At 40.7% G+C, this 18271-nt stretch overlaps 2 protein-coding genes across 3 annotated transcripts in view; both read left to right on the top strand.

Annotated features, from left to right (window-relative positions):
* The window catches only part of LOC308089300 (uncharacterized protein), a 35191-nt gene extending 25594 nt beyond the window's left edge, over window positions 1-9597 (top strand). For both annotated transcript variants that reach the window (XM_080433953.1, XM_080433954.1), the window contains exons 7-13: window positions 1085-1200; window positions 2729-2894; window positions 3723-3894; window positions 4728-4861; window positions 5383-5519; window positions 7428-7515; window positions 7636-9597. In XM_080433953.1, coding sequence (XP_080290079.1) covers window positions 1085-1200; window positions 2729-2894; window positions 3723-3894; window positions 4728-4861; window positions 5383-5519; window positions 7428-7503 — 801 coding nt within the window. In that variant the 3' untranslated portion in view covers window positions 7504-7515; window positions 7636-9597. The remainder of the gene's footprint in view (window positions 1-1084; window positions 1201-2728; window positions 2895-3722; window positions 3895-4727; window positions 4862-5382; window positions 5520-7427; window positions 7516-7635) is intronic.
* A 1395-nt stretch (window positions 9598-10992) lies between these two features.
* LOC308088371 (beta-crystallin B3-like) lies at window positions 10993-13144 on the top strand. The gene is made up of 5 exons (XM_080432794.1): window positions 10993-11091; window positions 11323-11441; window positions 11713-11845; window positions 12341-12483; window positions 12683-13144. Exons 1-5 carry the CDS (start codon window positions 11017-11019, stop codon window positions 12942-12944), a joined length of 732 nt encoding a protein of 243 aa, XP_080288920.1. The 5' UTR covers window positions 10993-11016; the 3' UTR covers window positions 12945-13144.
* The last annotated feature ends 5127 nt before the right edge of the window (window positions 13145-18271 follow it).

Consider the following 18271-nt stretch of genomic DNA (forward strand, 5'->3'; position numbering starts at 1 on the left):
ATGGGATCAGGTTTAACAGTGTTCGGTCTCTACCTTACCCTTTCTTCGTTTTCGTGTCATAGGTTTTTTTTCTTGGGAGTTATTCCTTGCCCAATTGAGGGTATTAGAAAAAACACGCCCTTGATCTTGATTCTCCATCTTGGTGTGCTCTAGTTTTTTAACTTAGCTGAACTAGTGAACTTGACATCTCCATTTGGTGGCCTGTCGCGAATCGCAGGGTGCTGGGTCCCAGTCCAGACCATGCTGATAGATGGACTTAACAGACAACCAATAGATGGACCTAGTGTCGTCTAGGGGTCATAGCCCCAAAACTATAATTAGGACTGAATAATGAGTACCTGTCCGTGAAAACAAATCTGTGTGTGTGTGTGTGTGTTCAACATGTGTCAGTGTGTATCATTTTCTATAATGTATAGTATCTGTATGGTCATCATTTAGCTGCAGTTTGTATATTTGATGATGCCACTTTACACATTGAAAAATACTTTTAAGATGGTAGCCTACTCTCTCTACAGTTTGTTTCATTTTCGACACGTACAGAGGCAGATGCCCCCTGAAATCTCAAAGTGCCACTGATCGAACACACAGGGTTGCCTCCAATATTTTTGGTTGCAAAAATGTTATATTTAGTAGTTCAGGAAACTACACTTTAAATGGCATCTAATGAAAACAAAGAATGTAATTAATTAATCAACTGAAAAAACAAAGAATGAACCCTCCCTCCTGTCTCCTGTCTCCACTTATATTACTGTATACAATGGAGCAGAGAGGCTTTAAAAATGGTCTTTTCAAAAAGTTACCACAAACAATGGGTGACACTGCAAGTCTCCTTGGTTGCTCTTCTTTCATCAATAATTGCTAACTCTCTCTCTCTTTGTCTCTATCCCTCTCTCTGTCCCTCGATCTGTCCATTTCTCTCTATCCCTCCGTCTCTCTATTCCACTGTCTGTCCATCTCTGTCTCTCTTCTATCTTTCTATCCCTCTCTGTCTATCTGTCTGTCTGTCTGTCTATCCCTTCTGTCCATCTCTCTCTATCCCTCTCTCTTTCCATTTCTGTCTCTTTCTATCCATCTTATCTCTCAGGTGCAGCAGAAGCAGAGTGGCAGTGGCGAAGATGAGGGGAAGGACACAGAGACACTGGTCCATGAGACAGACAGTCAGTACGGAACCTGGGAGACAGGGCTTCACACTGATGATAGGTACACACACACACACACACACACACACACACACACACACACACACACACACACACACACACACACACACACACACACACACACACACAGTGAGTGACTCACACACGAGTCACAGACTGGCTATTTTTCTTGCTTGCTCAGGTAGCACATTACATGTAACAATCTTAACGTTTATTTGACTCTCTCTCACTCTCTCTCCATTCCCCTAGGATGGCATTTATCTGATTTAGCGCCTTTCAGATATGCAGGGACATTTCTTTGGACACTCTTCTCTCATTCCTTTTGAATGGCACAAAAGCCTTTTTCATGCTTGTTCTTGCTTTATTGTGTTTCTGATCACGTCCCTGAATCGTATTCCATAAGTGACTGTTCATTTTGTACCAGCACCCTCCCCCCTGCGTTTTTGCCCCAGTGTGCAGTGATGACCTTCTAAATCTTGCTGATTCATCCCTCCTCCTATATGTACATTTCTGTAACCTCCAAAATCTGCAATCTAACACCCCTCTGTTCAGTAAAAAGCATCACATGGGTGCAGCAATAACAAGAGATCAGCTCTATCACGTATTCTCCCAGAGCAGCTCTAACCTTTGGGGAAAGTCACAGTGCTGTCAGATGTCAGCTTTTTCAAGAGGATGGGACAATATTCCATAAAACGACTGTGTCGCTTAGCTTGCCCCCCCCTTCCCCCTTTCTCTGCAAGTGACACCTTCATGAAGTATAAAGTGAGCTTTATTCTTCCTATTGCTCCAATTCGCTCCCTGGTATCTCAGCACTGCAGAGAGTTGAATCATGATGGTTATTGTGTGCCTTTCCAATGCTATGTTATCCAGGGCAGGCTGTAGGTTTTGGTTGTAGCTCACTGGGCAGAGCATGACACTGTTAGAAGATCCATTCTCCATATACGTAGCTCAATATGTAGCTTGGTGTGTAGAGAAACCGTCTGGTAATCAGAAGGTCACCGTTTCGCTTCCCAGCCCCAGTCTTTGTGTCGAGGTGTCGCTGAGAAAGACACGTAACCCCTAAATGTTACATTTTAAAATGAGCCGATCACAGCTCTACACCAACGATCACATTATTATCAGCACCTCTCATTGCGGTCCTGCACTGACCTCCTGTGGCCAGATGTATAGCATCACAACAAACATAACCTGGATAATAATTGCCTCCTGAATTTACAACCTAATGACGTTCAGTTGATTTTACCTTGCTGGAATTTTTAGTCCTTTGCCATCACCATTAAGATGAAAGGACTACCTTACAATAAGCTTCCCTAGGGAGGATCAAGGTGTATACCTCACTACTGTTGAACTCAGCAAATGTGAAATGGGAATATCGTGATTTATCATTGCATCTTCAACAACATACAATCCAAATAACAACTTCCCACAAGTAAATTTCAGCAGGAGAAGTAAGTGGACTGAGATGGTGTTTAAACTGAAACCGAGCTTATAACAAACGCTCAGCTGTAGTCCTGTAGCTTCAGATGCAAATTTGCAATGCCTTATTTTTGTCTTCCTTTTTCCTCTAGCCTGACTCCAGCTACACCATCCTCTGACGGCAACCTCAGCCCCTCGCCAAGGAAGTCAACTCCGCCTCAGACGCCAGAGGACCCTGCCCCGTCCATCGACACTGACACTCCAGACGGCCTCTCGCCCTTGTCCCCATCTGAGATTGAACCACTTAGTTTCCCAGAGGTAAGTCCCGACTGATTGAAGGAGTTGCATAGTACGGCCAACTTTCTAGGGATATTACCAGTCTGTCTTCCTGCCTGTATGCAGTTATAAAGTTAGCATTTCTTCTTACCATTTGACAGTGCGTTTATAGCAGACAAGGACATGTCAACATTGATAACCGAGAATATGCATAACATAAATAACTAAATAGATACTAAATACTTTAAAAAGTACCCTTTGTTGTGCCACTGAATGGGGCTGCTGTCTGAAATAGGGTTGACGGTATGTCCTCTACATGTATGTATGTACAGTATGTGTCACTACATGAGGAGATCTGTCAGAGTGAACTACACAGCTCAGCTGACATGCTACATACCAATCAAAGCCCTCTCAGAAGTATACCAATCACAGCGAAGTACACTCAGCTGACGCTGCTAAACTAATCAGAGCTAGCCAGCATTAAATACACAAAGCTTTTTTTTAGCTCATCATTTTGTCAAGATATATGCATATCACCTAATATCACATGTAACCCAATGTGAAATGAAGGTACTGTAAGCAATTTTCTCACTACAGTTAGATTGAACAAACATTTTCAAGTTACATTTTAAGATGTAGGCTAAAGCTCACTTAGCTAGCATCTTAGCTTAGCACAATGTCAAAGAAGAAGGAAATAACTTTTTCATGGCAGCCATTTTGGCTGCTGTGAAATGGTATATTCAATAAGACTTTTTCTTTTTTCATTTGTCATTTTTTTATTCATGGTAACGCTCATGTTAGCCATGCCCAGCACCCTGTCTCTTGTTTATGTTGTTCAAGTCTTATGTTTGCTGATATTTTCTGTTCCAGGTCCCTGCCACTCTACTGGACACCAGCGCTCTCCGGTCCAGAGCTCAGCTGGGTAAGAAGCGGGCACCTCGGTCACGGCCCTCCAGAGCAGCACGTCAGAACACTGCCCTGACTGTCCTTCCAGAGGGACAGGCTGGTGCCACAGAGGACTGGCGCTACAGAGACTCTACAGGTCAGTACATTGCTACCTACTTCCCGGGATATTATTATAATGTTTCACCTATCCTACCTACCTGTCTTAGTGCTGCAGAGCCCTCACACATCCAACTTAATTTAGAAATTCATCACTGCTGACTGTAGGTGTGGTATTTAGCTGTTGAATTACTGTAATCTCACTTATTACACTATTTTACAAATTACACACTATCTTACACACATATGAATTTTATTACAATTCGTTGCTGTATTATAGAAAATCCTAAATATTAGGTTATTTTTTATAGTGGCAATCATATTCTTTTGCCATCTTGGCACTCTGGCAAACCAATTCTCTTCAGATGATTCTGTAAATACGGATGGTGTCCGTGTGGCGCAGGAATAAAGTTCCCCCCCACCACCGTGAAGACTGGCGTATGATAAATCCTCCATGGTTGTTTGGCCCGTTGCTCCAACCAACATAATTGGTCATGTTGATTGTGGTGAGGAAGGTGATCTCTGTCGCTGCGTTAGTTACTCCTACGGGGGGAACTGAGAGGGATAGCGTGTGCCTCTACATGTGTTGGGCTCTCCCTTTGAAACTCCTCAGTGTCAGGTGAAATGAAGCTGCTGGTGATGTCACTTGTAACGGAGTAGATACTAGATACGTGGTTGTCTGCAAACCTCCCCAAGGCCAACCAGTAGGGTTCAGCAGTCAACAGTGACGGGGACTATATGGGTGAAAATAGGAATTGGCATAACGAGTAAATCGGGAGGCGGAAAATTCATATTAAAAAAAACATTGCAATACATTACGTTGTGAATCCATCTTTAACAGAGACTCGTTTTTTTTGTCTTGCCCTGTCACAGAGGAGAAGGTGGAGAATAAACAGGAAGAGTCTGACTCTGAGGAGCAGGCCAGAGGAGCCGACTCCCGCTCAGCTGCTTCCTCACAGCCACAGAGAATTGCCCTGTTCCCTGGAATGGACCCTTCAGCGCTAAAGGTGAGCAGTTTGTCCGTCTATATTCTCTAGACGAGCAGAGTTCTTAAGTCCAGTCTCATGCAGGGAATAATTGCTAAAGGGAGATGGATACTAATTAGTGAAATCACCTGGAGTAGGTGTTGGGTGAGAAATGGTCTTAGTGGCGGAGTGTCAGTAGCGCTTCCAGGTGCAGGTCTAAATATAATACAATGAGTACATCCACGCAGAATGTGAATGTTACATAGTGCTGATAAAGCGACGTACATTTATTTTCAGAACGAGGTTGATTTCTAAAAAATGAAGGCATCAACCTGTATGAATAAGGCATTAACTGTGAATAGTTTGACTTAAAATATTTGCAGACGCCTGAAAATTACCATAAAACTTGAAATTTGCAGTGAGTACTGATACATTTGTATATCTAAGTGTAGTGGGCAATTCGTCATAAAGCAACCAAACTCTATATCTGTTTTATGTACTGTAGTGACTATCAGATAATTTTATTCTAGTCTTCAGTTGTTTTGTTCCACTCTGGTCCTCAGGCCCAGCTGAAGAAGAGAGGAGACTCAGACTGTCAGCTTGATGTCCCTTCTCCTTCTCTGCTCTCTCGTTCTCCCAAGTCCCCCTTCCTCCCACGGGCAGCCCGTGTACTGCCCCCATCTGGCGGGAAAGAAAATGGGTGAGAAACACCCTTCTGAGATTTCCAATACACTTTGGGTCACATTTTGGCATGTGAAGCAGAGCTTTAAAGTTGCTGTTGAATGCAACATAGAGCCCTCAACCAGCTCAAGAATATAAATATATAAGTTCAGAAATTCTCAAATTGAAATATAAAAGGCAGGGTAAGTGATATGTTTTGGTTAAAACAAAACTTTTTTTGTTAAAAGGTTAAACCACTACATTCTGATAGTAATCATTACTATAGAGTGTTTGTTCAGTAACATGAGTCTCCCCGTCTCTCCAGCTCTTTGATTAAAATAAAATACATTTTCAGGTAGGTGACAACATCTCTGCCAATCAGGAGAGAGTACCCATTTATCAGCTTCATTTGTATAGTGTTCCAATTTTGTCTGCTAATTTCTTTGTGTCATCACTTCCAATTTCCTTGTATCCTGTCTGAGTTCTCTATTCTGACTGGATGAAATTGGTATCCTGACCTGAAAATGCATTTTCTGTTTAATAAAGAGCTGGAGAGACATGGAGACTCCTGTTACGGAACAAACAGTAACGAGTACCATTAGAATATTGAGCTATGCAATACTTATTTTAACTAAAAGAAAATCACTTACCCTACCTTTTTAATGAAGAGAATAATGCAACTCCAAATTAGAACTGTTCAGTGTTTAGGCAACTATTGCTCATAAAATAAATGGATTTGTTGAATGTCAACTCCTGAAAAGAGATGGCAGGACAAGGATTTGGTGCCTTACATTGCAGATGACTCGGAGCATTCACTTATTGAGTTTCCTGACCCTGGCAATGTGCGTGAGCTTTTCAAAGAGGACATTGTGTGCACATCCAGTACCTGTATTTAGGCCGTGTTCTGGACACCATGTTCTGGACATCAAGGCAAGAATCAAACGGAAGGTTAAAACATCTGCAGACTAGTTTAAAGCTCCCAAACAACTTTATTAATGGCACAATGTTTCGAACATATAAATTAGCTTTCCGTCAGGCAAATGCCTGTTGAAGACTTATAAGGCTGTTTTAACCTTCAATGTGTGTGAGCTTATCATGCCTCCTCCCATGTTTGTGTGATCTTCCCTTAAATGTATAGTCAAATAAAGTGTAACTATGTATTGACTTTATACAAAAAAGAAATACACATACTAGTTATTTTTCCTATAACCAAAGATTTAAGCTATCTACTATCCTTGTGAAAAGTACAATAATTAGATTTAATTAGGGTTCCTTTTCTTTTTTCTCAATTTTTGATGTTTGTTTGTCTGAGTCCACCACTTTTATCCCAAACATCATATGTCTAAAACTACTGGCTGGATTGCCACGGAATATGCTGTTTACCATCATGCTCACATTTACTCCCAAACAAGATCTCTCATAAACTGCTGGCTGTATGACGAGTGCCTTTTCCTCCAGCACGAATGTTAAGCCAAAATATCCACTTGCATAAAATACATCTTAAACTCTAATGAGTGGATTGCCATGAAACTTTCTGAGGGCATTCAATGCTCCCCAGAGGGTGGCCCCTATTGATTATGGTGACCCAAGGACCTTAGCTCTAGCGCCACCCCCAGGCCAAAATGTCTGTTGGGCAGATTGCAGTATGAACACTACTGATTTTGGTGACCCTATGGCCTTCCCTCCATGGCATAATTATAGAGTCTATGCCAACCTTCGGCCAACCTGATTTACCTAATTCGAGTTCAATCCTACAATAAAATACTATAGGCCTAATCTCGCCATAATCAAATGATACAGGAGCACATAACAGGTGGAGATTCTGTTTTATTTGTTTAAGTTTATGTCAGTATAAATGAGAACTAAATTCCTACTACATTATGTCCAGCTCTTGACTCCAACCTGCCTTGAACGTCCTCTTTTTAATTCTGTCCGTCTCTTTTCTCAGTGAGGAGGAATCTCCCAAGTGGTTGAGAGAGCTCAAGTCTAAGAAGCGTTTGAGTCAATATGAAAATGACAGCTAAGTGAATGAGTCGGTGAGTTTTTTTAGGTCATTTTCTCAAATATGTTCTTATGCTATAACACATATTTTTGCACTGTATGCACACTGTTAGAGAAGCAAACATTAAAATTAACCTCTCCATTCTCTCTTCAAGGTTGCCTTAAAAAAAGAAGAATCTGTATGAAACAGAAGCCTTAACTTTTGACCTGGAGACGAGGGTCGGGGACTATGCTGCTGCTGCTGATGTATTTTCTATCTATTTTTGTTTTTCTTTGTTCTCTTCCCACCTGGGGTCGTGTACATGTGCATGGTGCCTTTTTCTGAGAGTCTTGGTCTAATGGAACAAACGGGCAAGGGAAATATCTATATATCAGGCTGCTCCGCTTGTCCATATCACCGTTTGTTCCTCTGAAAGCTCTTCTGTGTCAGGAGGGGTTCAGCATAGTGGCACTTTAACCCTGAGAGGGACACACCGGAGGAGAAAACCAGTTACTTCCTGTCAGGACGCATTTCAGGAAATGGTTGACTTGTGGGACCACGACGCCTCTTAATCTGGAAGTGCTTCAACTACAAGCTGGCGGGAGGAGAGACCATCTCTATGTCCTCAGCAACATTTTGTATTTAGTTTTCTCTTCTTTTTTTTTATCTGATTGACAAGTTGGCGTCACTGATGTGTATCGGTGCGTTGGTCAGCGGAAGCTGTTGGGCGGTAGTCACACAAGCATTGCCATAGGACATTTCGGATCGTGGATGATTCTTTGAACATGGAGAACAAAACACTGCTGACCTGATTGTCGGCGGAGGTGTATATTATTTTAGTATCTGTAATCATTAAAAGCTATATTTGTAAGGGAGACAAAAGTGCGAGTTTTGGAAGAAATTAAATGCATCACTACAGTAGAGGCTGGAAAGCCTTTCACTCCTGTATAGCCTATTCCATGACTTCACAGCATTACAAGTGCTATGTAACTTTAAATTCTTCTAAATAACTAGATTCCTTTGTGGGGAAAGTGTGGGGAAGGTTTGGCATGTGTCAGTCACACATACACTGCTAATCTGCACAAAAACACTAATGACAGCACTCTGGCATGACAACACTAAACTCGAATCAACCTACGTTTTCACTTTAGTTTAGACCTGCTCTGTTGGATCAAATAAATGATTGTGTGACAACAATGTGTGAAGATTGCAAGGACAATGTTCTATGTGAATGTGTCACCCAAGAGCCATATATTCATTACGAGTGCCCCTTCATTTACCTGGAGTATGTTATGTCAGGTTGTCTTGTTTTCTAGATTTCTTTGAAAACAAATGCTATTTCCAATAAGCTTTGCTCGTGCTCTAGAGTGGCTGAGAGACTGTGATTGTCCTCATAGAGAAGGCGCAGAATGTTCTGTACTCTTGTGTCCACTGTCACGTTCCCCTACCCTAATAACTAGAAAGAGTCTTGGAGTGTGTGGCATGCACCACTCCACAGAGTTCACTTCACTACATTGCTTTAACCCAAAAGACCGAGAAAGCATCCGTGTCATTTTTAGATATCTTTGGCTATTCAAAAATAGCAGATTTACAAACTCATAGCGCGGCACCGAGTGCCACGCTATGAGCTTATTTTTGAATCGCCAAAGAAATCTATAAAATGACACAGCTGCTTTCCCGGTCCTAATGGATTAAATGAGGTTAAGACTTATTCGCTCTCAATTTTACTCCAAACCAATTAGATTTTGCACCTGGTGAAGAGCTCAACTCATGCCATCTCCTGGCTCTGCTCATCCATAAAGCACTATGTCACTTGATGCACTGTAGCACTGACCTCTGTTCCCCTCTTTGTCAGTAATGTTCTGTTGTATCGCCCATATTATGTTGGTAGACTCCATGTGGGAATGCTATCACAGTGCTAAGTGAATGTGACGATTGAATCGTTGGAGTCATTGTCCCTAGTATGTCTGTACATGGCATTTTACTTTGTCATACATTTTGGCAATTTAAGGTTTTATTTTTTATCTGTCTCTGTATGTTTCCTTTTTTTATTTGAAAGTAAAAGATGTATATTGCACTGTGTTGTACTGGCCAGTGTTCTAAAGTGTAAATTCTTAATAAAATTAACTTGAGTTGAGCTGCTGACTCTGCTTGATATTCTTTTACCATACATGTTCTTTCCATCCTCTTTTATTCTCTGCTGCTTTTCAAGTACACCTTTCCCCCATTTTGGGTGGTATTGTTATGACAGGTGGATGTTTGAGATGTTAGGATCTTTACTTAATCAAATCAGAATTATTTTTATTGACATTGTTCTTTTTATTTGTTGTCACGATGCAATGTGGTGTTAGCTTGTAGAATACTATTTCATCGACTCATTCCGTCAGTCAATTTGGCCTAAATCACCTCAAACTGATCCTGCAGGTTTTTCTGAGGCCATATAAAAGTGTTTTTCAAACTTATGAAGGGAATAGAAGGGGGGGTTACTTTGAGATGATTGTTGGATATGCTGTATACAATAACTTTATTATATATTATATATATATATATATATATATATATTAATTTAAATGCGTGAGGAGTGAACGGCCTGTGGTGAATTGGGTGTGGTATGTGTGTGTGCGTGGTTCTGTTTCTGTGCATGTTTGTGCTGATCTGGGCTGTTTGCTGAATCCTCTTGGCTCCCTCTCCCTGTGCCCGTGCACACCACATACTGGCAGCCAGCCGGGCGGACGGGCAGGCCTGTGTGTGCCAACACAGCTGCCTATTGAGAGGCAGCGTTATGGACACAATGTGAGCGACAGACTTGCTGTATCAACAGCACCCCCTTTTCTGCTGTTGTGGCCAGAAATAAACCATAAATAGCCCCCTGCCCCTGCGCTCCAGTGGCTCATCCCCACCAAACACCAACAAGTGGCACCGAAAACAGAGGGACATTACCGCTTCCAATCAGGCATACCCAGGTAAAGCTCCAGTATGGACATATTAAATGTATCACCAGTAGGATTCCGTACCAGTATTTTACATGCGATACATTTGAAAGTCACCAGTCAGGACCACTAACACTTTGCGAGAATGTTAGCAGACCTGCAAGCTTGTTGTGGCATGTGAGCTTGTAGATCTCTCGAGCTTGTAGGTTTTTTTTTTGTTTTTTTTATAGAGCTGAGGTGGTTAAATGAATAAAAGGGAAGGGTATGCTCGGATTTTTTAAGAGGAATTTATGTTTTGTATCAACAGTTGCGGAGTAAAATATGTTTTTAACAAGGCTTTTAAGTATTGCATTCACTGCAGACTTGGAGTTTAGATGGATTTTGCTGTGGTGTGCTGCCAACTAACCACAAATGGATAGACTATTATCTGTATGAGTGATTTTCTTGGTAAATACGTTTTTAAGGGCTGAACATCGTTCATAATTTGGACAGACTTCCTTACCACACACCTTAGCTTAGGGAAACTTCAGACTGACTCTGTGTGTGTGTGTGTGTGTGTGTGTGTGTGTGTGTGTGTGTGTGTGTGTGTGATTTCGCCAGTAGAGGCGGACCAGTGGACCAGGAGAATGTCAGAGCAACAGAGTGCCCCTGAGCAGCTGCCTGCTGGGAAGAGCCAGGGCGGGGCTGGAGCCACTTACAAGGTACAGGTACTGCCGCTATTTATCCAGGGATAGATTCCTGTACATGCATCAACACCCGGCTTCAAACAGAGCCTTATAATGCTGAAATATCTCCTACTTTCCTATTATTATTATTATTATTATTATTATTATAGTTATTATTAACAACATTATTGGCCCTCTTCCCATCGAAAGAGAGAGAGTACCACGTTACACCCATTAGACTTTCCTCATTGTCACTCTCTGGCCCAGGTGGTGTTGTTTGAGCATGAGAACTTCCAGGGCACCAAGGCTGAGTTTTCTGCAGAGTGTAAAGACGTATCAGAGAAGGGCCTTGAGAAGGTGGGCTCTATCCTGGTCGAGTCAGGGCCGTAAGTATTGTCACCTTCACTGAAGAACACACAAATGAATGGCACTGCAAACAATGTCTCGTCTTTGTGGAAACAAAGTACCTATAACATTAATCTTTTGCAACATCAAACGCCATCTGTAATGTAATGCTTGATAATATGCTATTGTTACGTGTACAAATTTAATCAAGTATGTTTCAATATATTAAGGATAACCATGAAATCCCAAATCTCGTCTCTCTGTTCCATTCCTGTCCACTGTTTTTGATTGTCTCCTCTTTTCTCAATTAAGCTGGGTGGGTTATGACCGTCAAGGCTTTGGAGGTGAGCAGTTCATCCTCGACAAGGGCGAATATCCTCGCTGGGACACCTGGACCAACAGTCAGATCAGCTTCTCTTTCCTGTCTCTAAGACCACTCAAAGTGGTGGGTATCTTTTTATTCAATGTCATGATATCATATAAATAATAATAACATAATCAGTCGTTATTAACAACACATCTATATGAACATCACATATAATGATTTGCTTCATGATTTCAATTATAAACTTACTTATGTCACTTAATAGTCTGATCAGACGACTACACCAAGTACTATTACTATTACTATTACTATTACTATTACTATTACTACTACTACTACTACTACTACTACTACTACTTCCGCACATTACTTAGATTATAGTGTAATATCTGCTGATTAATAACTTACCCATTTTGTAGTCAATGATATTATCAAAGATTGACATGACGTTGACTTAATTCATCCATTCATCCAGATGCTTCACATTTAATTTTAGACCCCTTTTTAGTTATTGTTGGGTTAGCTGGTGGTCTTCTCCAGCAGTATAACAGTAATTAAATCCTAGATCCTCAATGGGTTCTCAATAATATGTGTATCTCTTTTTACCATCTATAGGACGGTCCTGATCACAAGATACATCTGTTTGAGAACGCTGACTTCAGTGGTAGAAAGATGGAGATTGTTGATGACGATGTGCCCAGTTTGTGGGCGCATGGCTTTCAGGACCGCGTAGCAAGCGTCAAGGCTCTCAATGGAACGTAAGAACTCCACCTCATATTTATCCATGTATCCATTGTTTTTCCATGATTATCCTCTGTTTGTCTTGCTTATTACTGTCCTTCAATTACAGCACATGTAGTCACTAAAGCATGGTTGTATTCTACTACATATGATTTAACTATATGGCAACACAAACAAAACTACGTTTACAGCATCGTGTGTTTACCTTCTCTCCAGATGGGTTGGCTACATGTACCCAGGGTACAGAGGACGCCAGTATATCTTTGAGCGGGGAGACTTCAAGCATTGGAACGACTGGGACGCCCCCGCTCCCCAGATCCAGTCTCTCCGACGTGTGCGGGACATGCAGTGGCACAAGAGGGGGTGTTTCAATGCCCCTGCCCCTACTCCTGCCCCGGCTCCTGCCCCTGCCCCAGCCCCTGCCCCTGCCCCTGCTCCCGTGCCACCTGCACCCCCTGCTGCAGCCGGGGCTAGCTGAACAGGATCCCCAAGCCCTACCTCCCTACCCGATATACGACCCCTCCTCCTACCGCCTCTCCCATGCTACCACGACAGTGCCTGCCTCACCCCTCCTCTAACTTATCCCAGCCTTCCTCAGCCAAAGCTGATTGTGCCCAGTAAGAAGTGCTACTATATGTATGTTTCAGTGGCGAATAAAATGTGTTTGACCAGGAGCTTCCCACGTTTTCCTTCTTGTATGATGTTGACAAGTATAAAATGGTAAGCTGATTCTGCAGGAATGGTGCAGAATTGACAAATTGTCTAATAAAGAAAATTGAAATAAGATCCAGTTATTGAATTGTCATTAGTTAAGGATCCCCTAATTCAGGTAATACTAGGCAATAATGATTTGTCCTTATTTATAAATAAGGTGCAAACTCAAGGTCTGGGACTCTGTTAGAGAAGAATATGGATTACGGGGTAGATTAAGAATAATTAGATGGTGTGCCTATGACACTGATTTTAAGCCCAACCAATAACAATCTACGTTTTAAAATTGGATAACCAAAGGAATAACAACATTTTACTCCATTATTGATAAAGGACAACTATTCCCAACATTGAAAGAAAAATATGCCCTAGACAAGATTTATTTTAGGTATTTACAACTATGCCATTATTTTTACCAAAGTATTAAACAATATCCATTAGGTTGGGAGGATCCTATGTTGAAAGAAGTTATAGGAGCCTATTTGTTGTAGTCAAACAGAGATATTATTTCTAAGGGCTTTATGACAAAGAAACCTTACTCAGAACCTGTGAACAATAAGTGGGAAAACAAAGGTAGCTTTGAGATTTAAAATGAGGAAAGGCAAAGTTGTTTTTGTTTTGACTGTCAGTGGAAGTGGAAGTGTACCAACTCAGTTCAATTCAATTTCAATTCAAAGGGCTTTATTGGCATGAGAAAACATACGTTTACATTGCCAAAGCAAAAGTGGAACAATACAATCAAAACAAAATCTATGTACAATTAAAAGGGAATAGAAATGATGTGTACAGAGCTGTTACATTGCAACTGAAGGAAATCTAACTTACAAAACCTTTACGAATTGTGCATTTGCTGTCAGAAATAGTTAGCCTGTATATCTCATAGGAAAGGTTAGCTTCGGATAAGCTTTTGCAAAGTTGTGCACAAATAGTAGCTGTTTTTCAAAATCCAATCCAACTTAGAGCACATTTTAAAACAACAGAGTTGACCAAATTGCAGCACAGTAGGTATAACAACTAAAATACAAAAGAACACACAATACAATTAAACATGAATACAAATATCAATCAGGGGTTAAAAGCCAATAGGGTAATTAAAGGTAATTGAAGGTAATTACTCTTTGTATGTACAGTACAGTGTTTTTACAATTTACCCCAAAAGAAATCTTGTTTGAGAAAGTGTTTGAAGGTAATTGCTCTGTTTTGTATGTACAATGTTTCTACAATTTATTATTTAGGCATTTAGCAGATGCTCTTAATCCAGAGCGATTTACAGTAAGCAAGGAAAACACGAGGTAATACATCAAATGCATAGAAATAGTAATCTAGGATCATATAGGTAAACCTCACACTCGTGGAGAGAATTTGGATGAAAATGTCTAATTAGGAATTGTATTACTCCAAAGCAGAAATCACATTTTGCAGGAGAGGACGGAAAGTGTTGGATATAGGATGCTAATCACTTCTTTCTTGGACTGCCCAGTAATAAGACATTTATGGTCAGAAATACACAAGTCACTGAACTTTATATTCAATGTGAAAATTCCATTTCAGTTTGATATTTTTATTTGAGGGAAAACTGACTTTCATACAGGGCACTTCAACAAATATCTGTTTGGCATATTGATATTGGCTTGTAAACAAAAACATCATAAGCATTGGTTGCTTACTGGCCCTCTTACAATAGAGGATTGGCCAGATATAGTTAATGAAATATACATATTGGAAAAGGTTACTTTTTCACTTTACCTACAAATGGAAAGATATACTAAGTTATATTCAAACTGTGTTGTCTTTGTAAGTCAGACAAGGTTTTGTTTTATGGAGATAAAATTCATTCATTGTGGATTACTCAGCTTATGTTTTTGTTTTGTTTTACAATTTCTCTCATGTGATTATCTTTCCTTCAAAATTGGATACACAGCTTCAGGGTCAGTGGAATGCCATTTGGTCTCTTAACTATAACAAAACAGTTTTTTTTTATTATTAAGATCTTATTGTCTGGATTGTCTGCTGGTATGCTAAGGTGTGGCTCTGCTTATTGCACGTCCCTGGTCTCAGAATGCAAATCCTTTTGCTTGCTGTGTAAAAAACTAAAGATGATAATCTGGGAAGGGTGTTCATACTACTGGGTTCATTCTGTAATCATAAGGAGATTATTTGTTGTAAGACGTACACAATTGTGAGTTTCTTAAATAAAGAATTACAAAAAAAAGAAAGAAAACAAAACAAAGATAGTGAGTATATCTGTTAGCCTTGAACTGGAGACCAGTAGTGCATAGAATACTTGGAAAATCTCTCAAGACAAAGTTTTTTGACAGTTTTTTTATTGGCAGTTACTGGAAAAACCCTCCAACTTTGGGGGGAAAATAACTTATTTGATGAAGACATTCATTCACATCTGCTGAGCATCAATGGAACTGATGATGTCATATGTATCCATTTGCTCACTATTAAAATAGTTCACTGCATTCTCTCCCATAGTAATCACTGTGCTTTTAACTGTTTCTCGTAACAAAAAAGTCCCCATTTGAACTAAACATGTATTATAACACATGTATATATATACAGTATATACATATATATATATCAAAATAACATTATATCACCTGATTTGGTTCCATCTGGAGAGCATGATTGCAAGTTAACGTGAAGACACTAGACAGCATATGCAAGCAATTACTTTATAGGAGTTGATGTAATTATTTCTTAATGGCAATAGCATTCCCCACCTAACATGATACACAGAATCACCCATTGAATAGTTGTGTGCAAAAGTCTACCTCTCTGCATGCACATCTGTATGCCAACACAATGTTTTAGATTGCAGTCGTACTATTATTAAGATTGCCACCAAAAACAACAAAAAGCAGGAAGTCTATTGTTCCTTTCCTCTGGAATCTAGAGGTTTTCCTCTACAAAAGCCCTGCAGGACAAAATCTGAAATACATATAATGAGCAGGCTCAGTCAGGCCACACCACACCCTTGTAACATTGTAATGTGCCTTGGCACAGAACGCTCTTTGGACCACATCTACCACAGGCTATAGTATCAGGTGACGACCCTTCTTCTTTCTTCTTCTTCCTCTGTCTGAGCTTTCAACAGAGCAGTTATGGCCCTGTTTGAGTCACTTGTTACACGCATCTTAAGATAGGCTTTTATTTGTTTTATGTATGGCCAAAAGCCTTTTCTATTATCTAGCAGAGGCTGACCTAGACAACCTAAACTGCTTTGGAAAAAACTATGTAGGCTAATGTAAAATGCATTTAGAAATCACTGAAGATTAAGGTAGACCTATAATGTGATTTATTTTCTCTCTTTTTTCACCCCAATGTAGTCATTATGCCAATTGATTCTTCCACACACATGTTTCTGTGTTGTCACTGCTGTTGCATCTTACTGACTCACCTACCAGTGAGGAGCCCTAGCCGGGAGGACGTCGTAGAGCCTTCATCCTACTCCTCCCGCCAAACACTCCCTCTGACAGATGCCCCCAGTCCGTAGGATTATGTGTAGAGTGACAGTTATCACCCTTCCTGCCCGGCTTTCCTCCCCCAAACACGGGCCAATTGTGTTGCCGTGCAGACGCTCGACAAAGCCAGATGCACCACGGTGGATTTGAACCCACAACCTCAGCGTTGGTGGGCAGGGCAAAGGGGAGTTTTGTCCTTTCAGCCATTGCGGCATTAAACAAACTGCCTCGCTGATAGGATGTTTTTTGTGTATTGTTTTGGTGTTATGTTGTTATGCGTTACGTTGTTCTGTGCTATATGGTTGTGTTTTCTGTTGGAACAGAGTGTGAAGATGAATATCCCTGAGGGGACAATAAAGACAATTATTATTATTATTATTGTTATTATTATTATTATTATTATTATTATTATTATTATTATTATTATTATTATTATTATTATTATTATTATTATTATGTGTCTTGTGCAGACCGGTCTGGTCCCAAACGCTGGGTGAGCATTTTGCAGAAACTAAAAAGTGGAAAAGCCAATCAGCGTCTGAGCTCAGGGCCCTGTGATTGACAGATGCTGATTGGCTCTTCCACTTTTTGGTTTCTGCAGAACACCCAACCAGCAATTGGGGCCAGACCGGTCTGCAGAATACATAATGATAATGTGAATTAGCGACTGGTGAGGTTTTCCAGGCTAAAAAGTAGGCACCTCAAATGCAAAAAGTTGCACCATATATCATAGAAACACTATTTCCTCCCCAGCTTTCTCGCATCCAGATGCTAGGCAAAGAGGTAAGCGCTACGTGGAGCAGCCTTTTCTAGTTTTCTTGTTTGCAGGAATATGATGCTTGGATCAAGCTTGGATCTAAGTTGTTATGAGCAGGACATACGTTAATATCTGCTGACAGTGGTTTGATCTAATTTCTATGATTTGCTTTATTGTGGTACACAAATCGCTTGAATGAAATGGTTACATGTGGTTATATCTCTCTTGTTAGACCATAACATTGTTGAAGTAGGACTTTTTGTTTGGTTTTTCTTAAATCAGTTCAACACTTTGTTATGTTGTTCAAATAATAAATTTGTGTATTAAGCCAACATGACCAAATAAAGCAAAAGGAAAATATAAGCGACCCTCACACTTAAGTCGCACTGCACTGCCAAGCCGTCATAGTGTTGGGGGCTTTGTCAGAGTACCCATTGTCTGTGTCCCTTTTGTGCCCATATATGGAGATATCTCTATCAGTCAGTCCTTGTAAATTATATGGGCATTCCAATGTATGGGCATATATTGATGACATCAGGGATCTCCATATATGGGCATATTGGTTGGATAGGCGGTTCTGGACAACTGAATATCCAAACTACTCCGATGGCGGGCACTGCACTCCTTTGCGTCCTTGCCGCTGCACGCAAGATTGAAGTCGGTCGGTCCCATGTATGCACATGACCATATATGGGCATAGCGGTCGGATCTGTGGCTCTGGACAACCGGTTCTCTATATCTGTCAGTCCTTGTCCCTTTTATGCCCATATATGGAGATTGCCGATGTCATCAGTAAATGCCCATATGGGCATGCCCCCTTTGTGCCCATATATGGAGCTGACTGATTTGTTTGCGGCTGATGCCATG

This window comes from Gymnoscopelus braueri (genome assembly GCF_963280865.1).
Source record: "Gymnoscopelus braueri genome assembly, chromosome: 7".
NCBI classification, from domain to species: Eukaryota; Metazoa; Chordata; class Actinopteri; order Myctophiformes; family Myctophidae; genus Gymnoscopelus; species Gymnoscopelus braueri.

Bases quoted from the DNA above. Each gene is read 5' to 3' on its own strand.
- LOC308088371 (XM_080432794.1), top strand. From the start codon at position 11,017: ATGTCAGAGCAACAGAGTGCCCCTGAGCAGCTGCCTGCTGGGAAGAGC. The intron at 11,442-11,712 runs GTAAGTATTGTC...TTCTCAATTAAG, and splicing joins ATCCTGGTCGAGTCAGGGCC to CTGGGTGGGTTATGACCGTC. The intron at 11,846-12,340 runs GTGGGTATCTTT...TACCATCTATAG, and splicing joins CTCTAAGACCACTCAAAGTG to GACGGTCCTGATCACAAGAT.